At 45.6% G+C, this 23,370-nt stretch overlaps 1 protein-coding gene across 1 annotated transcript; it reads left to right on the top strand.

The window, feature by feature from the left end:
- Positions 1-19,168: 19,168 nt before the first annotated feature.
- On the top strand, positions 19,169-19,787 carry LOC134392316 (claudin-19-like). The gene is given in 2 exon segments (XM_063116560.1): positions 19,169-19,281; positions 19,283-19,787. Coding segments are annotated over 2 exon segments (618 nt in total).
- The last annotated feature ends 3,583 nt before the right edge of the window (positions 19,788-23,370 follow it).

Raw genomic sequence — 23,370 nt, 5'->3', positions numbered from 1 at the left:
GCCTCGATCCAGACGGAGAAGCGGGTAACAAATTATTATTATTATTATTATTATTATTATTATTATTATTATTATTATTATTATTGGGTGTCTTTTTCTTTTCTCCACCCCCACACCCCACTTAGCTATTTAAAAATAATAATCTGGAAAGCAAAATCTGAGTTGGCTACGGCTGAAGTTAGTCTTATGCTGTAGATCAGTAATGCAAGTAATCACCCTGGCGTTATTCATCTTCTCCAACTGGCGTACACTAGTCTTGAGATAAAGCAATGTCATGAACTGTGTCTGTTTGATGCCAAGCTTTGCAGGAATGGCCAAGGCTAGCTGAAAGTCTAGATTCCCTATTATCTCTCTGGCCATAGGTTTTATCTCAGAGCCAGTGCACATTCCAAATACGGCCCCATGCTGGAAAATGGCTTCTCACTCAATTGTTTAATCGGGCCAAGTAGTGATCACACAGTGGCCTTACAGAAACTAGAACGGGGTGGGGGGGATACATAATTTCCATCATGTTTTGGCGGGAGATGATTAGCACTTTCACTGGAATTGTTCCAGATACCATGAAAACATGAATGTCCATAGGAAATGGTTTCCTCCGTAGATCTCCCGGCTCCCACCCTAACCTCTTCCACATTACTGGGTTATTGGATTCATATTGCTGTCACATCTGTCACTGATGGCAGCGCCCAGAAAGCGTTTAGACGGAGTGATTTTGTTCCACTGTTTTTAAGGGCATTTTTATTCTGCTTCTATGGTGTTGTTGCTGCTGAAAAAACACGTTTAATCTGCTTTTTAAAATGAGGTTCTAGTTTTTTTATTATTTGTTGCTGAAGTGTTGTTTTTCTTTCATTGTTACAGTGATTTCAAAATTTGTTTACAAAGTGAAAAGGGGCAAGAAATACCATTAAAATATACATAAAACCCCATAGATCACCATAGAACACCTCAAATAGGATCCCTCCTTTTTGCACCATATACTTTTAGCTAGAGCTGCATAAATAATCCCTGGTTTTAATATTTGCTTCAAATTTAGCATATTCAGTGCCGCTGAAAAAATGACTGAAAAAATCCCTGCTCGATATTCGTGTTGTTCAATGCCATCCGGTGGCCATTTTGTTCCCTGCCTGCTACTTGACACCATTTCCCTCCAACTTTGCTATTACTGTCCTTGACCTCATTTACCCACAATGCCATTGGGTAACCATGACTTTGATTCTGAGCATGTATGATATCATCAGACATTGTGAGGTCATTGGCTTGGATTCTAAGTTGCTCCTCCCTTTTTCACACGGCAAGGGGATATCTGTCAAGACCTCACTTCATCAGCAGCCTCCTGTCCCATACCCCTTGTGAAATTTCTTAGTTTAGTTCTGCATATTTGGTAGAGATTACTCAATGTCTGTAAAGACCTTCCAGTTCACCTGCCCTAAAGAAGCAAGAGGACCTCAGTAACTCTGAGGACCTTCTTTATTACTGAACAATTGATATCAACCAAACCAAACAAGTTAGCTGTTTGAGCTTGCTATGCAGACAAACACACCCACATCGTTCTAGCTGGATAATGAAGAAAATCCACAGCCACCCCCAAGGAGTAAGGGAAGCTATTACACCCAGACAAGTCTCTTAAAGAGACAGGTAGAATATACTACATCTCTTTCAAAGGTCTCTCAGGCCATAGCTAGACCTAAGGTTTATCCCTGGATCATGCAGGGGTCAAACCTGTTCATCTAGGTGACACACAGGGGATCCAGTGCTCAAGCAGGGGTGAACCCTGGATGATCCCAGGATAAACCTTAGGTCTAGCTGTGGCCTCAGTCCCCTAAACAGATTATCAGGAGTTGCAGAGAGAAGGGGGACAGAGGCCTTAGCTAGACCTAAGGTTTATCCCAGGATCGTCCCGGGGTCGTCCCTGCCTGCTCCCGGGATCCCCTGTGTGTCACTTAGATAAACAGAGATGACCCCGGGACAATCCTGGGGCCCTTCCACACGCCGTACTGAAGGCGCATGCATGCGCCCCAAGTACGACCCCAAAACGATAGTGTGTACTACAGCCAGAAGAGACGGAGGAGGAGGCGGCTGGGGAATCCGGGCGCGTCCTTGCCGCCGCTGCCGCCGCCTCCCCACCGGCCTCCTGCTGCCTGGGTAAGAGTGACCCGGGTCGGAGAGCTCAGCTTCCGCGTCCACCGAGCTCTCTGACCCGGGTCGCTCTTACCCAGGCAGCAGGAGGCCGGCGGGGAGGCGGTGGCGGCGGCAAGGACACGCCCAGATTCCCCAGCCGCCGCCGCTTCCCCGCCGGCCTCCTGCTGCCTGGGTAAGAGCGACCTGGGTCGGAGAGCTCGGCTTCCGCCTCCGCCGAGCTCTCTGACCTGGGTTGCTCTTACCCAGGCAGCAGGAGGCCGGCGGGGAGGCGGCGGCGGCAAGGACGTGCCCGGATTCCCCAGCCGCCTCCTCCTCCATCACTTCTGGCTGTAGTACACACTATTGTTTTGGGGTTGTACTTGGGGCGCATGCATGCGCCTTCAGTATGGCGTGTGGAAGGGCCCCTGGGATAAACCTTAGGTCTAGCTAAGGCCTCAGAAAAGTCATGTTCCGTGAATGAGGCCTCTGTTCCTTTCACAGAAGGCAAATTAGGATCCAGGCCATTGACTACATACTGCCCTGGAAGTTTCCAGGCATTCAAGGGGAGAGTTGATAACTACTCACTGTGCAGATCATCTCAGATAGATTGTGGTGTGCTACTGTTTTCAACTTCACTATGACTCCTACAGGTATTTAATTACCGTATTTCTTCGATTCTAAGTCACACTTTCCCCCCCAAATAAACATCTCTAAAAACGGGGTGCGTTTTAGAATCGCGGGTGCAATTATTATTCTTAGAATCAAAGCTTTTTTCTCTTGGTGGTACTGAAATTAGTGTGCGTCTTACAATCGAAGAAATATAGTAGTAAAAAATACTCCATCCTTCCAAGAACTACTCCTGTTCTCCTTCTTATCAGAATTCTGCCATCTCCTCTTATTATTCCCCACTGGTCCTACTTCTAAGCATTCAAGAAAGCTATCAAGACTAATCTCTTCTGGCAGGCCTAACCAGTAGAATTTTAGGATACTTTTAGTATGCTTTTAGTATGCTTTTAGTATGCTTTTAGGATGTTTTTTTAACAGTGTATACTATGTTTTTAATCAATACTTTATTTATATTATGCTTGCTGTTGTTCCCCACCTCGATCCAATCAGAGAGGCGGGTAAGCAATATATTATTATTATTATTATTATTATTATTATTATTATTATTATTATTAGTCTAGTGCCTCCATATTCTCTTCAGGCACCAGCATGCCTCTGAGTTTCCTGCCTTTTCTGTTCCCTTCCCTTCCTCCCACTTCTTACTTCGCTTTCCAGTCCCATCCACATAGCTTCTCCTTTGTGATTTTCCCCCTTTCACTTCCCTCACGTAAGTTGATCTGTGCAGAAATATTCTAGTGCTGGTGGATTTATTTCTTCCATGGAACATTCATAAACATTCCATAAGATTACATCAGTTTAGGCAGTTGATACGCTGCCTAAACATGGCTTCGCTGCCATGACTGCTTGTTGGCACCATTCAAAAACCCATATAACTACTACTACTTCTTCTTTTTCCCCCCCCATAAAGACTGACTCTAATCAAACACTTGAAATTATAGAAGGTTGCACAAGCGTGAGTTAAAAGGATCAGGTGGCAGTTGACAGGAGAGGTCTGCAACTGAGACCCAAGGACACCACTTTCAGCCAGAGTAGACAATACTTGGGGCTCGATAATGGACCTCTAATCTGACACAGTAGAAGGCAGATTTGTATGTTCATAGTATTTCATGTATCAGCATGTTGCAGTTGATGAGCCTGTATTTTTTAAAAAGCCCAAACGATGAAAAATCGGTGTCTTCTTTACAAAGTTGGAATCTTTTCTTTTATAATGAAAAGCAACATGAATAATCTAGTCACTTCAGGTTGCCCATATGAATGATTACCCATCATCCCCAGTAAACTTCATCTTGGATGAATGGTCACGGTAAGAAAATTTACCCCGAAATTTAAAATATAACTGAAGCCAAATTACATCCGACAAATTACATTGGACAAGGTAGACAAACACAGATAAGATGGCACACAATGGGCCAGTCAACATTGATTAGGATTTTTTCCAAATACACTTGCAATGGAGATAAAGGGGAAAGTAGAAGTAAACCAACTTCGACATCATTGCGGTAGAAGGTGCTACTTTTGAAAGAGCAGGAAATTATCTACTGATTTCAAGGAGTTGAAGCTTCAACTGTTGCTTCATGATACCACAAATGATCCCCTGCTCCACTCTAGTGCCTATCCCATGTTCCAGGACCAGAGTCACCCTCACCCATTCTGTTCTTGAACCATTTTATTGCCTTGTTTGCCTGGAGAGAGCCATTTGCCTTATATGCCCAAAGAAAAAGCTTTACCCCTGAAATGCAAGTAAAACATCAGCTGAGTACAAAGTCAGTGTCCATACATAACGGAGCACAACCTGTGAGCAACCTATATCCTTTGTTGCTGTTTCCAGGGATTGTGATCTTCGTATGAGTCATCAGTTTTGAGTCCAACAGTCTACAGAACCATCGGAACGTAAGGAGCTGCCTTCTACTGTGACAGACCATTGGTCCATCGACCCAGCATTGTTGACACTGCCTGGCAGTGGCTCTGCAGGTTTTCAGGCAGGACTTTCATAGAATCATAGAATAGCAGAGTTGGAAGGGGCTACAAGGCCATCGAGTACAACCCCCTGCTCAAGGCAGGAATCCACCCTAAAGCATCCCTGACAGATGGTTGTCCAGCTGCCTCTTGAATGCCTCTAGTGTGGGAGAGCCTACAACCTCCCTAGGTAACTGATTCCATTGTCGTACTGTTCTAACAGTCAGGACGTTTTTCCTGATGTCCAGCTGGAATCTGGCTTCCTGCAACTTGAGCCCGTTATTCTGTGTCCTGCACTCTGGGAGGATCGAGAAGAGATCCTGGCCCTCCTCTGTGTGACAACCTTTCAAGTATTTGAAGAGTGCTCTCATGTCTCCCCTCAATCTTCTCTTCTCCAGGCTAAATGTGCCCAGTTCTTTCAGTCTCTCTTCATAGGGCTTTGTTTCCAGACCCCTGATCATCCTGGTTGCCCTCCTCGGAACACGCTCCAGCTTGTCTGTGTCCTTCTTGAATTGTGGAGCCCAGAACTGGACGCAATACTCTAGGTGAGGCATTTTTCCAGCCCTACCTGGAGATGCCAGGGATTGAACCTTGGACTTCTGGTGTGACAAGCATATCTTCTACCACTGAACCACAACCCCTCCATGGCATAATTAGAAGAGGCCGCATAACAGTACACCAGGTGCTGAGATGGTGCTTCATTCTAGACAGGGCGAAGGGCCTATGCAAAGGAGTGGGTGCATGAGCAAACCCATCAGCTGCTACTACCAATTAGCAACATTTTGCTGGCAACACTGACGTTACTTGCCCTTTGCTTCAGGGCAGCAGGACTATGGAGGAAGCACACTCCCATTAAGCAGCACGTGAAATGTTCAGCTGGAGCTAAATTCAATCAGCTAAGAGTATGGTAAACATCTTTGGTGTATAACCTTGGCCTACTTACTTGTGAGTAGATATGCAGGGGCTTGGTCTGCTTACCTGTGAGTAGATGTGCAGAAGCTTGGTGTTTGGGGTACTGTTTTGAAGTGCTCTCTGAGTAATTCACATCTGCTTACTTCTGAGTAGGTATGCAGAGGCTTCTCCTGCTTAGTTGTGAGTAGACAGACACGCTTCCCATGCTTATTTCTGAGAAAACATGCTTCCTACTAAAAATTGGTAACAGTGGAATTGGAGGAGGTGTTGATTTTGGAGCCCCACCCATTTTGTCTTCAGCCCAGCCTCCCCCCTCCCCGGTGGAATATGCCCCTTCCCCCACAGAGCTTCTCTGAAATGGAATGCAGACCTTGGGCCAGAAAATGTTCCCCCACCCAGTATATGCTCTGCCCTAAGGTGGACACTTTAAAGAGCCATATAAATGCTAGGTATGGTGGTGATAGTTTTGTTTTCACTGTCACAACAATACCTATTTCAACATGTACAAGGGATTGGAGTGCTGGCATTAAGTTTGATGAGGGTAGCTTTCCTCTCTTTCATACAACTCGCAACATTAATTAATTCTGCCATGTTTTCCATCATCACTAGCAACTGTGTATGCTTCAGCCAACTCATGTAGCCTCATTCATCATTCAATTTAAAACACAAACAGTGGAGCTAAAAAGCTGCACTGTGAATGTTGGGGGGCTTTTCCATTTACATGATGAAGGGCTGTACGTGGAACAGCTGCTACTGGAGAGAAAATACCATAGATCATCCCTGAGTCAGGTCATTAGGATAAATGGTTAATTAAAGGAGTAAAGAACAAAATGATCTCAATTTTCATTACACTTGTATCTGAGCTTAGAAGCATAATAGGATGGGATCTGTCAGGGAATGCTTCTCCAACCTCACCCTCACCCCCCCCCCCCACCTCTATTTCTGGAGGTTTCTACATTGAAGAGCCCTTCTACAAAGTTACATATACTGAGGCAGTGGCATTCTGGGCTGTACCACTTCAGACGGTATGGGTGGGGGGTTATCTTCGTGAATGCTTCCCCAGTAAAAAAAAAAAACCCCTCCCCCCATGTAGTAAACTAGCCCCTCAGAGAGAAAGATATGCCCAAAACAAAAAAACCTTTCTCTATGATGTGCCATTTTCTACATAAAGAGTGTTTTATCCATGCTCTGATAACCTCTCTTTTGGATTACTGCAATGTGTTATACATGGGGCTGCCTTTGAAAATGGTCCGGAAACTTCAGCTGGTACAAAACAGGGCAGCACGGTTACTAACAGGGACTGGCCGACGAGACCACATCACACCAGTCCTTTTCCAGCTTCATTGGCTGCCAGTCCAGGTCTGGGCCCGATTCAAAGTTCTGGTATTAACATTCAAAGCCCTAAACGGCTTGGGGCCAGGCTATCTGAAGGAACACCTCCTCCCATATGTGCCTGTCCAGATCTTAAGATCATCCACAGGGGTCCTTCTCCACGAGCCCCTGCCAAAGGAAGTGAGGCAGGTGGCTACTAGGAGGAGGGCTTTCTCTGCTGTGGCACCCTGGCTGTGGAACGAGCTCCCCAGAGAGGTTCGCCTGACGACTACACTGTACTCCCTTCATCACCAGCTGAAGACCTTTTTATTCTCTCAGTATTTTAACACTTCATTTTAACTAAAATTTAAACTATGTTTAAATTTAAAACAATCTCATATTTTAACCTATATCAATTTCTGCTGCGTGGTTTTATCCTGGTTGTGCTTTTTATATTTGTGTTTTATATTTTGTATTTGTGTTTTTAAATTGTTAGTTGTTTTATTATGCTCTTCGTGGTTTTAATTTTTGTGAACCACCCAGAGAGCTTCGGCTATTGGGCGATATAGAAATGAAATAAATAAATAAATAAATAAATAAATAAATAAATATGGGGAAGCATTCTAAAATGCAAGTCCGTATTCTAAAGTGGTGGAGTTTGGTATTGTAACATCATCTTTTATATCCTCATTTTACTGTATGTTTAGATCTGGTCTTGTCAGTGGCAAACCAGACTATTCCTACAGTGACTGCAGCTCCTCACCATAATGTGCGCAACCTTTTACCACGTGGTATAGCTGTTTCATGTAATAAGCGTCCCTGCCCTTGGACAGAGCGAAGTCATCCTAGATGTGTGAGGGCTGGTTATGATAGGGTGACCATATGGAAAGGAGGACAGGGCTCCTGTATCTTTAACAGTTGCATAGTAAAGGGAATTTCAGCAGGTGTCATTTGTATATATGGAGAAACTGGTGAAATTCCCTCTTCATCACAACAGTTAAAGCTGCAGGAGCTATACTAGAGTGACCAGGTTTAAAAGAGGGCAGGGCTCCTGCAGCTTGGATGGCAGCACTGGCGCCACCAGGTAGGCCAGCCCCCCCCCGCCCCCTTACCTGCATCCGTCACAGGCTTCAATTGAGGCCCCGGCTGAAGCCGGAAGAGGCCTTGGCCTTCACTTCCGCCTTCAACCGGGGCCTCAATTGAAGCCCGCGATGGATGCAGGTAAGCATCCCTCCTCCCTGCTCCCTTACCTGGTGTCGCCACATGGATGGTGGTTCCAGCAGCACCAGATGAGTCCCCCACCCACCCCCACTTACCTGCAGGCGAAACTCTGGATTGAGGCGATCCTTTTCGCCTCGATCCACAGCCCCCCGACTCTCTTCGCTGCCTCGCTCCTGCTTCTCTGAACCGAAGAGAAGTGGAGCACATCCCTAATATCTAGTTAAGACCTTAACCAGATTAAAGAAGAATATCATTCCTGGTGGTGTTTCCCCAAATGTTGCTACTGAGTAGTTTTCTTTACTTTCTGACAAGAAACCTTCCAAGCAGTTAGAATGGTCCATGGTGCTGTTTTACTGCACAAGATGAAGGAACTAATTGGTGGTGGTGTTTTTAAAAAGTGCCTATACACATATCATTGTGAACTGTGCAGCAATCCCAGATTGTGACACAGTTCTATTTTTCAGAATACTGCCAATTCCTTATTTGAAATAATCGTGCGTTATGTAGCAAATATGCTTTTCCTTGTGTGTTTCAAGGCAGAAAAAGTTTGAAAAGTTGTGTACCTTTTACTACCCGTCTTAATGCTGCTGCTTGACTTGTTTTCTAGCTTAAAAGTTTGATCATGTTTCCACTTTATTCCTCTCCTTACATTGGCTTCAGTTTTCCATAACAGATTGCTTTTGCTGACCTACAGATACTAATTCAACAACTCTTCATTGCTTTTCATCTTTGTGTTCCTTCTAATATGTTGTGTTCTTTAGATACTTCTCTCTAAAACCAAAGATTCCTAAGCCATTGCCTATCTTTATTATTTTGTTTTGCCACTCTCTAGAGCTTTCACTCCTGTCTTCTGCCTTCTTCCCACAGTCCATCTTATCTTTAGCAACAACCATAAAACAACCACAAAACAACCAACTAACACATGCCTGACTCATTCGAAAACATTTTTGCCTTTGCAATTTGGCTTGCTCTACTCACCCCTATCCCATTTTCTTCCTGTTCCTCTTTTTTCTCCTGTATTTACTTTCTTTAGTGTTTGTCCTGTGTCTAAGGGTTCCATGTTCATTAATACACACACACACACACACACACAGGTAAGCACCTAGTAGCCATTGGAATAAATATTTTCGTGATATTATGCCTTCCCATTAGTTGTTTTTTTCCCCATGTTAATCCATATCACAAAACTGGAAAATTATTCGGCAGATTATTTGTGATGACAATGTGTTGTTTTAATGCATAGCAATGGGTCTCTTCCCCACCCCCTTTTTCAAGTGTTCTAATTTAAACCATTAGCATGGCCGCTAGTTAGATGTCATTATGTCGCTAATGGAACCATGGGAGAATATGACACCAGTTGTACTGTCCACTGGGATTTAGAGACATATAATACATATGTTTATTTCAACTCTTATGACGCTATACTAATGGGTTCAGTATTTTTGTGTTAAGTAATTGGTACTCTCTCAACCTCCAAGCATGGAATGCAGATGTAATGTAATCCATGTTTTCCTGAGATAATTGGTCTTTCTGTCCTCAGCAGAACATGGTGAAATTCCAGACTAAATCTGCGAGTTAAAGAGAAGCTAGATTTTATTGATGTCCCTCCCTTGTTGGGATTTCTACGAAGATCTACCCCCATCCCCTACACACACACTCACATACCCCATTACATGGTGTTTTAAGCAAGGCACATGTCCACTACTGATGCACATTGGTAACTTTTAAGGGGGGAAGGAATAAACTGGAAACTTCAGAAAACTACACATGCGTAGTAATGTAAATAAAGTCCAGATTATTATTACTATTATTATTATTATTATTTAAAAAAGGAGGAGGAGAAAAAAGAGTGGATTGCTAAGACACTGGTGATACTCTACAAACAAAATCAGCAAATTTGGAATTCCAAATTCAAGGCAGAAATTCAGATGGGGAGAATTTTATAAGTACCTTCACCTGGCTCTGCTATTTTTTTAAGTCAAGGTAGAAAATATTATTTTGTGCTTGCCTGGCTCCCCACTTCCCTGAGCAATAAGGCAGCGATAACAGGGCTTGTTTCTTTGTGATGAGAGAATGTCAAGATTTATTTATTTATTTATTTAAGCATTTTTATGCCGCCATTCAGCCAAAAAAGGCTCTCACGGCGGCTTACAAAAGTAGTTCTTGACAGTCGCTGCCCACAGGCTTACAATCTAAAAGACATGACACAAAAGGAAAGGGGATTGGGAGGGAGGAGGAGGAGGAGGGGGAAAAGGAAAGCAAATTCAGGCACTACAATCTTAGTTGTAAAGTTCAGCAGTTACAGTTGACAGCAGGAGGGAGGGGGCTCTCAGCTGGAGCTGGACCCAGGCACGGTGGAGAGGTGCCTGGCTGCTGCTTCCTCCCTCACTGGTGGCCTCTCCAGAGACAAGATGCATGGCATTTTTGTAATATGTTCATTTGCACACACACACACAGTTACATGCTGAGCAGTTGGGAACAGGCAAGCAGCACCCTGCAAAGCATACGTTCCTCCCAAAGCAAAACAGGTCTTGGACACCCCCCACCATTCCTGACTCCTCCTTCCAGCCAGCCTAAAATCTAATTGGAGAAGCATCTGTCCATTAGCGTCCCTTGAAGAAATATTCTCAGCCAGCTCCAGAAACATCAACTGACCATCACTGACCAATAGCAAGCAGGGCTGGCCCAAGACATTTTGCTGCCTGAGGCAGAGCAGCAAATGGCGTCATTCCCTCCTGCAACTTTGCTGAATAGTGAGGTTCGTTCTGATATTATTCACCTTATCTCCAAGAGCCTGAGCTTTAATTTAACTTTAAATTTATTAGAGAATTTCTCAAGGGTGGGCAGAAGGCAGATTAGGATCTACTGGTAGAACCTCTTCCTCCAACACCACCCCATCCTCTACTTCGTCCTCCTAAAGACAAAGCAAAGTGCTGGAACCTGGCTAGGCAGCAGCTGACTTCTGGGAGTTTTCATGTTAATTCTAACTTGGACTGAAGGAGCTACTATACTTCAGTCCAAGAGGGGGAGTAGTGAGTGGCCACTCTTGACTGTTGACCAGGAACCCACCACCAGGACATGGTGCAACAAGTCTGAATATTGCAGAGTCTGTTGAAATTGCTACTTTTTTTGTGGCTCCCTGCCTGCCTGCCTTCTAGTGCCCATGTTTTCTGCCTATTCTGGGAGTTTTCATGTTAATTCTAACTTAATGGTGACATGATCTGTGCATCACTGGCAGATGGCACACAAAATTCACTAGGAAGCAACTATTGTCTATTATGATGTTCAGAGGCAATGTAATACTATCCTGCTATTAATTAGATCTTAACTGAAGCTATCTAAGACCAGGGATTTGTAAAGTGTGTATTAATGTCTTTCTAGTAAAATTGCAGCAGTACCCAGGGATCTGAGATAGTCAATTGCTTTACATTCATAAAATGACCTTATTAGTTCAGCTGATTTAAAGAGAGGGAGAAATGTGAGTTTCTTTGTTACTGTGTCTGATCTAACACATGTCTGACTAAAGTACTAGAATTACTGATGTATATTTTTCAAAGATTAATATCCAACATTCGTTTGAGTCCAGGTAGGAACTAAACTGGTCAAAGAATTATACTTTTCAACTGTGCTGGAAAGGTAAGGTTGTAAACTTTGAGCGGCACACATTTCCCCCCAATTTGAATAATACAAACTTGTGTCTCTGCGTTACAGCTGCAGGTATATTTATTTATTTATTTATTTAAGCATTTTTATGCCGCCATTCAGCCCAAAAAGGCTCTCACGGCGGCTTACAAAAGTAGTTCTTGACAGTCCCTGCCCACAGGCTTACAATCTAAAATACATGACATAAAAGGAAAGGGGATTGGGAGGGAGGAGGAGGGGGAAGAGGAGGAGGGGGGAAAGAGTCATTCAAGAGTCATTCAAGAAGCAGCTGGACAACCATCTGTCAGGGATGCTTGAGGGTGGATTCCTGCACTGAGCAGGGGGTTGGACTCGATGGCCTTGTAGGCCCCTTCCAAATCTGCGATTTATTGATTCTATGAAAGCAAATTCAGGCACTACAATCTTAGTTGCAAAGTTCAGCAGTGATCGTTGACAGTTGGCAGCAGGAGGGAGTGGGCTCTCAGCTGGACATGGACCCAGGTATGATGGAGAGGTGCCTGGCTGCTGCTTCCTCCCTCACTGGTGGCCTCTGCAGAGATAGTTGGTAGCACGAGGGGGGCCTCTCAGCTGGAGCTGGACCCAGGCACGATGGAGAGGTGCCTGGCTGCTGCTTCCTCCCCCACTGGTGGCCTCTGCAGAGACAGTTGGTAGCAGGAGAGAGGGGGCTCTCAGCTGGAGCTGGAGCTGAACCCAGGCACAATGGAGAGGTGCCTGGCTGCTGCTTCCTCCCTCACTGGTGGCCTCTGCAGTGACAGTTGGTAGCAGGAGGGGGGGCCTCTCAGCTGGAGCTGGACTCAGGCACGATGGAGAGGTGCCTGGCTGCTGCTTCCTCCCTCACTGGTGATCTCTGGAAAGTTACACCATACAGATGGGTAAGAATGAATTGGTATTCTTTGATGCAGCCTTTACTACAGCCAACAAGAGCAAGGGAATCTCAAAAGCATCAACACAGCCCCAAAAGCAGCTATACTGAAAACCTGCGTCAGTTTTATATCCCTCTAACTTCATGCAGGGCTGACCCAAGGTATTCTTCTGCCTGAGGCAAAGAACAAGATGGCACCCTCTCCCATTCTATGTTCAAAAGCCAACTAGAATGGCCAGTGAATCTTTCTTCAATAACAGTGATGGTTCAGCATCTTCCACCACATGTGAAGATAGTGAGCCACCTTAAGGGCACAAGGCAGGCCAATTTGCACACCACTCTCTCTTCCAACATCTTGGTGCTGCCTCACAGCATCTGCTGCCTGAGGTGAATGCTTCACACGCAGCCTGTTCAGACAACATGCTAAGCCATGGTTAGTCTGCTAACCCTTTTGCAGCAAATGGTTAGTGAGCATGTTTAAACTGTGGTTATGTAGTCACCATGGTTACAAATGTTCACACAACATGCTATGTCATGGTTCATATGACACACTAAGCCATAATGTTTAGCTCAAAATGCTTAACCATCATGGGTTAGCGTGTCGTCTGAACAGGGCCTCTGCCTAATAGTAGGGCCAGCCCTTCTAACATGGTTTCCCACAAATAACCTTGGGAATTGTAATTTGGTGTGAGCAGTGAGATTTTTCTGGAGAGATCCCTACTTTTTACCTGCTGCGCTAATGAATCCTTGTGAAAAAGTGACAGCCATCACCATAGTCATTTTCCATGACCCAAAGCAACCTGGACTTGGCACCTGGTAAGTTAAGAAAAAATAGACCCCACAGTTTTACAGAATTTTATAGCTGCTGGGGCTGGTTCACATATGCATGTATATCACTGCATTGTTGTGCACTTGATTACTGTAAACTAGAGGCCAATTCACACATGCAGCATTCATCAATTGATAACAGCAACATCAAGGGATGACAGGCATTTATTTATTTTATGAAGACATTTATATCCTGCCTTTTTCCTTCTTTCAGGGAAACCAAGGTTACTTACCCAGTACTCTTCCTCTCCATTTTATCCTCACAACAACTCAGGTTAGGCTCAGAGTCAGTGACTGGCCCAAAGTCACCCAGTGAGCTTTAGGGGTGTGATCCGCTCCGATTAGGAGCGTAGAAGCAGTAGCGGATTGGCCTGCTCCGCCTTACCCAGAGGCGGAGTAGGAGCGGACCGCGGACCCCCTAGAAGCAAGGCGAAGAGAAGCGGCCATTTTTCGGAGCTCCTAGTTCAGGCGGAGCGCTCCGGTCGCCATCTTGAAAACATTTCACCATAGGATTGCATTGCGGCAAATAATCGCGCATAACTACGTTCTTTTTGAAGCTATCGTTCTAGAAATTCTTGTGCTCAGAGAGTCGTGGATGGGGGTCATTTTGAGACCACTCTCACCTCTCTGCGTTGTCTGGGTTGTGTGCTATATTTTTGTGAAAATCGGGTCAACCGCGCGGCTCAAACGGCGTTTTCGGCTTTTCACCCATAGGATTGCATTGAGGGAAAGACTCGGGCATAACTGGGTTGGTTTTTAAGCTATCGTTCTGAAAATTCTTGTGCACAGAGAGTCGTGGATGCGGGTCATTTTGAGACTACTCTCAACTTTCTGCGTTGTCCGGGTCGCGCGCTAGAAGTTTTTTAAAAATCGGTGGGAAAAATACCTTTTTCAAAGGGCTGAGGGGCAGAGTCAGCTCCCGGTCATGATGATCCCAAAGTTAGAGGAGGGCATAGGCAAAACAGGTAACTTGGGATTCTGGGAAACTTCTCTTTCTTCATCTGAACGGGCTTTTCCCCGTGTTTTTTAACACAGTAGCCCCACCAAATGCACAAACACAACCTGAAATCATATACTAAGCCAAGAATAAGAGATAGAAACACAGCACTGCTCCCCACCCTAACTTTGGGGAACAACTGAAAAGATGTGGTGCAAGGGGATGAGCTCCCCTAGGGCATCTCATTGTGGACGTGCCCCCACTCTCTCCTGCACTGGAAGGCCATTAGAGCCTTCCAAAGAGAGTAAAACGGTGGAGCAATGCCTATCATGAGTTGAAGTGAATGTTCACTTTTTAGTGGTGGAGCGATGCCTGTTATGAGTTGAAGTGAGCGTTTACTTCTTAATCTCAGAGCTGTTGGTGGCTGTCTTGAGTTGAACTGGCAGCTGCTTCCCCCTCCCCCGGGCACGTCCCCCTATTGCTGGTAAAAGACAGATATAGCCTTTTTTAAAAAAATCTTCTTGCTGTTTATTGAGCAACACTGCTGCTTTTAATTCCACCCCTCCTTTGTTTATTTATTGATTTATTCCATTTAATATGCATTACTGGCTTATCCTTGGCTCACTTCCTTATGCCCCCAGAAATGCCAGCTGCATGCCTGCCTGCCTTCCCTCCCTCCTCCCCTGCCCACCTCGCAGGGATGTTGTGTGTGGGGTGCCCGATTTTCAAAAATTCGCCAAAAATCAGGGGATGATGGGATTGCTTTGAAACTTGGCATGCGTGTGTATATCCCCATGAGGTGTCATGGTGCCAAACATGAGGTTTCTAACTTGAACAGAAAAAAAGTTGTATAATTTTTTAGCTTTCAATGCAAGCCTATGGGGGGGGGGAAACGGAGCTCCGGATCCGGATCCGGAGCTCCGGGCGGAGCGGAGCGGAAGTGGGCGGAGTGGGGGCGTGGCGGAGCGGCCCGATCCGGAAAATGGCGGATCTACAAGTGAAGCGGAGCGGGGGGTCCGTGCACACCCCTAGTGAGCTTTATGGGTGAGTCAGGACTAGAACCCAGATCTCCTAAGTCCCGTTCCAACACTCTAACAACTACACCACACCACTGGGGTGTCACAGATCTAACAGCATATATAGACGGTTCATAACACTTCACATAACCTCAAACCTGATGGTTTCAATGGATTGAGTTCACACATTACTCAATGCCCTATTCAGGTATTCTGTATCTGAATAGGACAAACACACGATGAGAGGGAGTGCACTAGCTTCATAGAGTGGTTCAAAAGTATGGAAGCAGGTACACATTTCTCCATTATCCCTAGCTGAGGGTGGAACCTGAAAACCCAGGAATGGAGTCCAGAAGGATCTGATGGAGTAAGGACAGAGCCAGGATGAAATCTTGAGAATAAAGGGATGTGTCAGGAGACAATCATATGAATTAGGGCAGCAATCAGAAATCTTTTGCACTCCAGATGTTGGATTGCAACTTCCACCGTCCCCGACCATTGGCTATGCTTGCTTGGGCTGTTGGGAGTTGGAGTCCAACAACATTTGGAGGGCTACACCCCTGGATTGGGGCATGCATGATTGATACAATCGTTACTAACCCTTTCCAGTTTCATGAAGGGGCCAAGGGAAATCAAGGCCCACAGCGAGATTCAAAGAATATAGAACAAGCCTATAAAACAAATTAGAGAGTTATTTTAAGAACATTTTATTCATATATATATATATATATATATATATATATATATATATATATAGACACACACACACACACACACACATACAGAGCTCATAGCACCCTTTTTAAATGGTGTTCCTTTGAGCAATGGGCTAGAGACCAGCACATTCAGACTCTGATAGTGGTTCTTTAAAACAGTTTTACTGGTCAGACTAATAAAATATTGGCTGGTTTGCCACTTCAGGTACCATTGCAACTGGGATAATACTGTAAATGACTGGATTTGCAGCAGGCTTTCGCTTCTGCCTAGTTTTGTCTCTATGTCTCTGATGCATGGAACGTCACCAATCTGCATGCTGTGTAATCCTCAAGTCCCATAACTCACATGACAAATTATTCCCACTGGTATCCTTTCCCCCTTTCACTTCTCAGCAAAGATTTAACTGCAAGTTACTATGGTGAGGTTTCCTTTGTCACTTTTACAAGATGTACTATGCCGTAAGAGCGGTATAATGCACAATATTATGATAAATAATTTAAACTGCATTTGTCAAAATAGAAGAGCCGGGCTTGCACAGAGATATACCAATCTTATTTGTCTATGTTTTCCTGGCCAAGTTTGCTCATTTACAACTTTTAATTACTCACCTAAGGCTTTGGAGCCATTACTATGATTTTTGTGAAATCCTGCAGGCATATTATGCTATCAAAGTCCTCATTTTCTGACAGCCCTGCATGAAAGTTGAGCAGCTTTCCAAATAAGTTAGTCACTTTTAAACCATACAAAGTAAATAATAACAATAACAATACAGCTATGGTTAGCAGGAGCCACTGCTGGGTAACTCAATTTCCTGCAACCATGAACTGCAATATAAGGTGGATGCCTTAAGCAGACTAATCAAGGAAGGATGTGAAAAGGTGAGAAAGCTCAAAGTTGGTTCAAGTTCATGGAAGTTTTCTCCCCCACCTCGCTCTAGTGTAAATCTTTACTTTCCCATTCTGCAAATTAAAAAGCAGGTCCTAGTGAGCAAGACTATGGCCCCAGCTTTATTGATTCAAATGTCCTAGCACTTGTTACCTGTAATACACATTTAAAGGTGACATTTTAAAGGAGCAATGGAATTACTCATGTATTCCAGTCACTTGAGCAGGGTGCAGTTCTGAGCTCAGAGCACTTTAGAAACCTGAGCCTATTTCAGTTTCTCAATTGTTTTGTTGTTGTTTATTCATTCAGTCGCTTCCGACTCTTCGTGACTTCATGGACCAGCCCACGCCAGAGCTTTCTGTCGGCTGTCGTCACCCCCAGCTCCCCCAAGGTCAAGTCTGTCACCTCCAGAATATCATCCATCCACCTTGCCCTTGGTCGGCCCCTCTTCCTTTTGCCTTCCACTTTCCCTAGCATCAGCCTCTTCTCCAGGGTATCCTGTCTTCTCATTATGTGGCCAAAGTACTTCAGTTTTGCCTTTAATACCATTCTCTCAAGTGAGCAGTCTGGCTTTATTTCCTGGAGTGTGGACTGGTTTGATCTTCTTGCAGTCCACGGCACTCTCAGAATTTTCCTCCAACACCACAGTTCAAAAGCATCTATCTTCCTTCGCTCAGCCTTCCTTATGGTCCAGCTCTCGCAGCCGTAGGTTACTACGGGGAATACCATTGCTTTAACTATGCGGACCTTTGTTGTCAGTGTGGTGTCTCTGCTCTTAACTATTTTATCAAGATTTGTCATTGCTCTCCTCCCAAGAAGTCAACGTCTCTGATTTCCTGGCTGCAGTCAGCGTCTGCAGTAATCTTTGCGCCCAGAAATACAAAGTCTGTCACTGCCTCCACGTTTTCTCCCTCTATTTGCCAGTTATCAATTAAGCTGGTTGCCATAATCTTGGTTTTTTTGAGGTTTAACTGCAACCCAGCTTTTGCCCTTTCTTCTTTAACTTTTGTCATAAGGTTCCTCAGCTCCTCCTCGCTTTCAGCCCTGGATGAAAATTCATACATTATTGCCAGTAATATCAAAGAGTAGATGCTTGACATGCAGAAGGTCCCAGGTTCAATCCTTGGCTTCTCTGGGTAGGGAAAGGAAAAACTGCCTGAAACCTTGGAGAGCCACTGCCAGTCAGTGTCGACAAAACTGGGCTAGATGGACCAGTAGAAGGCAGCTTCCTATGTTCCACATGGCTTCTTCCAACATCATTTGGATACCTTCTGAAGCCAAATATAAGGGGGAGACCAGAATTCTAGATGCCTGTACCCCAGCCAGACCATGTGTGTATGTGTGTATGTGTTCTTTTCTGAGATCAGGAGCTGGAGCTGGAACCAAATCAAGGCCAAAGTCCTGAAATGCAGCAAACACAGAAGGCCAAGCTCCAAGTATTTATTCTAAGTAGGGTTGTGCTCCGCTCTGCTTCGCTTCAGAGAAGCGATAGCGGTGCAGCCTGATTCGCCTCCAACAAAGGTGGAGACGACTCGGGTCGGGGGGGGGCTGCGGATCAAGGTGAAGCGGTTCGCCTTGATCCAGAGCTCCGGACGCAGGTAAGTGGGGGGAGGGGGCTCACCTGGCACCACCACCACAGTCCGTGTGGTGACGGCATGCCTCCATTGCGGGCTTCAACTGAGGGCCAGGCCTCAAAGTGGAAACAGGCCTGGCCCTCAGCTGAAGCCCATGACGGAGGCAGGTAAGGGGGTAGGGGGGAGTTTTGCTTACCTGGCTCCGCTGCTGCCACTGCCCATGCGGCAGCGGTGGTGGAGCCAGGTAAGGGGGCAGGGGGGAGGGGGCTTACCTGCCTCTGCCATGGCCTTCTCTTCCGGCTTCAACCGGGGCCTCAATTGAAGCCCGCGCCGGACCGTGCCGGACACAGGTAAGGATCAGCCCAATCCGGAAGTTCCAAATCGGGGCGGGGAGGAACGCGCGCTGCCCTGCGCGGGGGTGGCCCCTAGCAGCCCTGGGTCTCGGCCGCTGCAGCTTGCCCCGTCGAAGACGCGAGCCCAGGATGCTGCCTCGGCCAGGCGCTGCCGTTTAAGCCAGTCGTCTGTCCCTGGGAAGCTCGCCATGGCCAGCGCGGGGCTGCAGCTGGTGGGCTACTTCCTGGCGCTGGCCGGCTGGGTGGGCGCCATCTGCTCGTCGGCGCTGCCGCAGTGGAAGCAGAGCTCGTACGCCGGGGACGGCCGTGGGGCTGTATGAGGGCCTGTGGATGAGCTGCGCTTCGCAGAGCACCGGGCAAGTCCAGTGCAAACTCCATGAGTCGCTGCTGTCGCTCGACGTTCATATCCAGACTTCGCGGGCCCTCATGGTTGTTTCTATACTCCTGGGCTTCGTGGGGGTTGTTGTCAGTATAATTGGAATGGAGTGCACCAAAGTTGGGGATGAGAATCCTGTGGCCAAAAGCTGGATTGCTGTTTTGGGGGGTGTCTTCTTCCTACTTGCAGGTCTATGCACAGTGACAGCAGTTTCATGGTACGCTGCACGGGTGACGTATGAATTCTTCAATCCCAACATACCAGTCAATGCCAGGTATGAATTTGGACCTGCTCTGTTTGTGGGCTGGTCAGCAGCCAGCTTGACACTTCTGGGAGGTGCCTTCCTCTCCTGTTCCTGCCCCATGCCAGGAGAGCGGGGACAGCAGTACTACCGGCAGTCTCAGCCTTCAACAGCTAGAGAGTATGTCTGAACTATGTTGACTCTACTTGAGGGAAAGAAAGAGGGAGAAGTTCATTCCTTTCCGTGTCCATGAACCAGAGAGACTGAGCTGCCTCTTGCAGCCCCAGCGGGCTGGAAATTCAGAGGCGCATTCATTTCTCTGCTACGGGTGCTCTAGTTCTGGATGTCCTACAGGTTGGACTAGATGGCCTACGAGCCCCTTCAATTCAATGATTCTGTGCTTCTCAGGGTTTTTGTCTTCTCAAATTCAGTTCCATGATAAACTTTGCAACATTCACCCACTCCCCAGCTTTGCAAGAACTCCCCGGCAGATGGATGCATGCAAATGGCAGGGAGGGAATCCTGACAACATGTGCGTGCAGCCCCCCCACCCCCCGTTGGCATTTATGGGCTCCAAACTAACAGCCCTCTTATTTTATTATTATTATTATTATTATTTTCCCTTGATTTTTCAGACCCACTGTAAAAAGGGGAGAGCAATGTGTATAAAACCTTCAGGGGGAGAGACGTGGTGCTGAGCTTTCCGTTCCAAGAGACCAAAATGACTGTAGTGAGGACCTTAAAAACTGTATCCCAAGATCTGTTTTCTATATTGGGAAACAAAACAAAAAATTTAAATCAGACATACAAAACTCAGAATGAGAGCTACTATTCTTGTAATGTAAACATTGCATTAACTTATTCCATGGTACTGTTTCTGTACTGCTTGACATGATACTCTGAATAAAAAGAAACATCACTTCATTTCTAATGTTTTGTACTAAAATATGTCTTATTAAAATATTTTTTTTTAAAAAAAAAGGAAGTTCCAAATCGGGCCACGAAGCGGTTCAGGGGGTCTGTGCACAGCCCTAATTCTAAGTCTGTCCAGTCCAGAGGCTTCATGCTGCCTGCCAATTGCAGGAGCTGATATTATATACCCATTCCATCCTATGCCTGAACTTTGTTTTGATGCCTGAACATAAAAAACTCACAAAGCCCAGCCATACCCTCCAATTGTAAGGATTCCATTTCACGCCCAGGAGTCGCTAACACCAACCAGGAACCACACAGAGCAGGGTGACACAAACACTACAACATGTTTTTTCCCCAATATCCAATTGAAAAAAATATGCTTCAGGCTTCAGCCTATGACCTTTAACTCATTCCTTTCTTTGTTCTCGTATGAGACTAAGATTATTGCTACTTTTTCTTTTCTTTGTAGAGCTCCAGTGCCAGTAGGCACAGGTGCAGGTCATGTCCTCTGCCCAACATGTGATGGACATCAGTCTGAAGGGGGCCCTGCATGACTATGGATGTACTTATAGAACTCCCATCACAAGGACAGGAAATATGATCACATGGTTCTTTCCCCATGAAGTCAACCCTACACATGTATATGCATATGCCCTCTTCAAAGTGACAGTGATCACTCCTCAGCTGGGGGTGGGGGTGGAGCTAGGAGGAGGTGTATCAGCTGTGTTCTTGATTGCCCCTTCACATGTCTGGTACCCACAGGTTCTGTACTTTTGAGAAGGCTTGTGATAGTCAAAAAATTGAGGAAACAAAGCTTTTCTTGGCTTTCGATATACCTTTAAAGTTTAAACTATAAGCTCTTTGTGGGACAAACATTTCTCACCATGTGTCTGAATGCATTTGGCAATCCAGGCATCTGAAGAACGATGAGGGGGTTTCAATAAGACTAGGAAGAATTCTCTGAGCGTTTTAATGCATTGCTACAAGTGGCAATGACCTGCAACAGTGAGGTAATTCAGTTTTGCCCTCCTTCCCAGCTGTGTAAATGAGGTGTTGCTTCAGGATAACAACCTTAAATTAGCAACCTTTGAAACACTTCTGGCCATGTAAATAAGCCCTGGGAAATGGGAGCCTCTCAAAATGCAGCCATGACCAGATGTCTGGTTATATTTTGAAAGTCTGGGCCCTAACATTTAAATTTCTATTGAAAATTGAACTGAAGCTTCTATGCCATTCCTCTATAGCAATTTCAATTTCTCTCTTCATTCATTTCCCATCTCAAAATTTAATTCCCATCTTTGGAAATCTTGGCCACTTAGCCCTTAAGCTCTTCAGATAATGGCCTATTGCTTATTCAATCCACACAGCACATGCCACACAGCACATACCTTCACCTTGATGGGAGCTAAGCCTGCTGCTCTCAGATGGAATGGGGGACCCTGTCCTGTTGAAAGCGTCAAAGTAAGATTCAGCTACCACAGGCAGCAAAATATCTTGAGCCAATCCTGGCGGTGGCTTGTTTAAAGTAAAGAAAGAAAGATGGAGACTACAGAGCCATTTTGCCAAATATTAAGTGCCCTGACATACACCAGAATGTTGCTAAGATCCACATGTCTTTCAGGAAGGGTTTCACACATACACACCCAACTTGCCCACAGATATTCCACTGGTGGAACCTTCAGGGCAGCCCCACTTCCGTTCTCTTGCACTTGTGAGAGGGGGCAGTTACCTAGGGAGGTTGTGGGCTCTCCCACACTAGAGGCATTCAAGAGGCAGCTGGACAACCATCTGTCAGGGATGCTTGAGGGTGGATTCCTGCATTGAGCAGGGGGTTGGACTCGATGGCCTTGTAGGCCCCTTCCAACTCTGCTATTCTATGATTCTATGAAATTCAGCAAGTCCAGTTCCTGTAGTATCCTCAACAGGCCACCCATCTTCTGTCTGCTGCCTGACCTTGGCTAATACATTCTGTTTCCCTACCACTGACTGCCTTGCCCAGCGATAGTCAGGCTCTCAACTCAACTAGAACAGGATAGTGCGTGGGCAAGAGGCCACGCATATTCGCCATCAAACACATTACACACCACATAGGCGCCATGGTTTATACATTTCCAATAGGAAGGTGTCCGCTCATCGGAATTCCCAATCAACGAGATAATTTAGACAAGGTGCTACGGCTAGACCTTAACGGTGGATGACATTTGATTGCATTGATATGCCGGGAGATTGTCAGCACTTACGTTAGCCTGGACAGAGAGCAGTTTTTAGCACTATTGATCATGAAATTTTAATATCATGCTTGGAAACGTATGCTGGGATTTCAAGAACAGCTTTGGATTGATTTTGTTTTTAGCTGGGCCCTGGAGACTCCGCCTTATTGTCTGCAACGTGCCCCCGCCCCCTTTCGCTTTCCATGCAGGGCAATCTCCTGTATTTGATGCATGGGTCTGAATTGGTTTTCTCAGAATCTATAGCTTAGGTTGCCCTTTACGTTGTTACCCATTAATGAATTTACAGCAGCCCTTGGGTACTGTGTACCTTTATTCTTTAAAAGCTGCTGCTATGGGATCCCATCCCCCCCCCCCCCGCATCTCTCTAGGCCAGCCTTCCTCAACCTGGGGTGCTCCAGATGTGTTTGACTGCATCTCCCACATCTGGAGCGCCCCAGGTTGAGGAAGGCTGCTCTAGGCTGATGCTGGAAATTGGATGTACCTAGTTTTTTTTTAAAAAAATAAAATCCTATGTGTCTGAACCACAAATAGAATGATGCTAGTGCTGTGCTAAATTTGTGTGAGATTTGATTTTTCATGCAAAAATCCTTCTTTCAAAGCAAAGATCTCATTTCCAAAAATAAATGT

The sequence above is a fragment of the Elgaria multicarinata genome, chromosome 1 (assembly GCF_023053635.1).
Source record: "Elgaria multicarinata webbii isolate HBS135686 ecotype San Diego chromosome 1, rElgMul1.1.pri, whole genome shotgun sequence".
NCBI lineage: Eukaryota > Metazoa > Chordata > Lepidosauria > Squamata > Anguidae > Elgaria > Elgaria multicarinata.
This window is presented reverse-complemented; position numbering and strand designations above follow the sequence as displayed.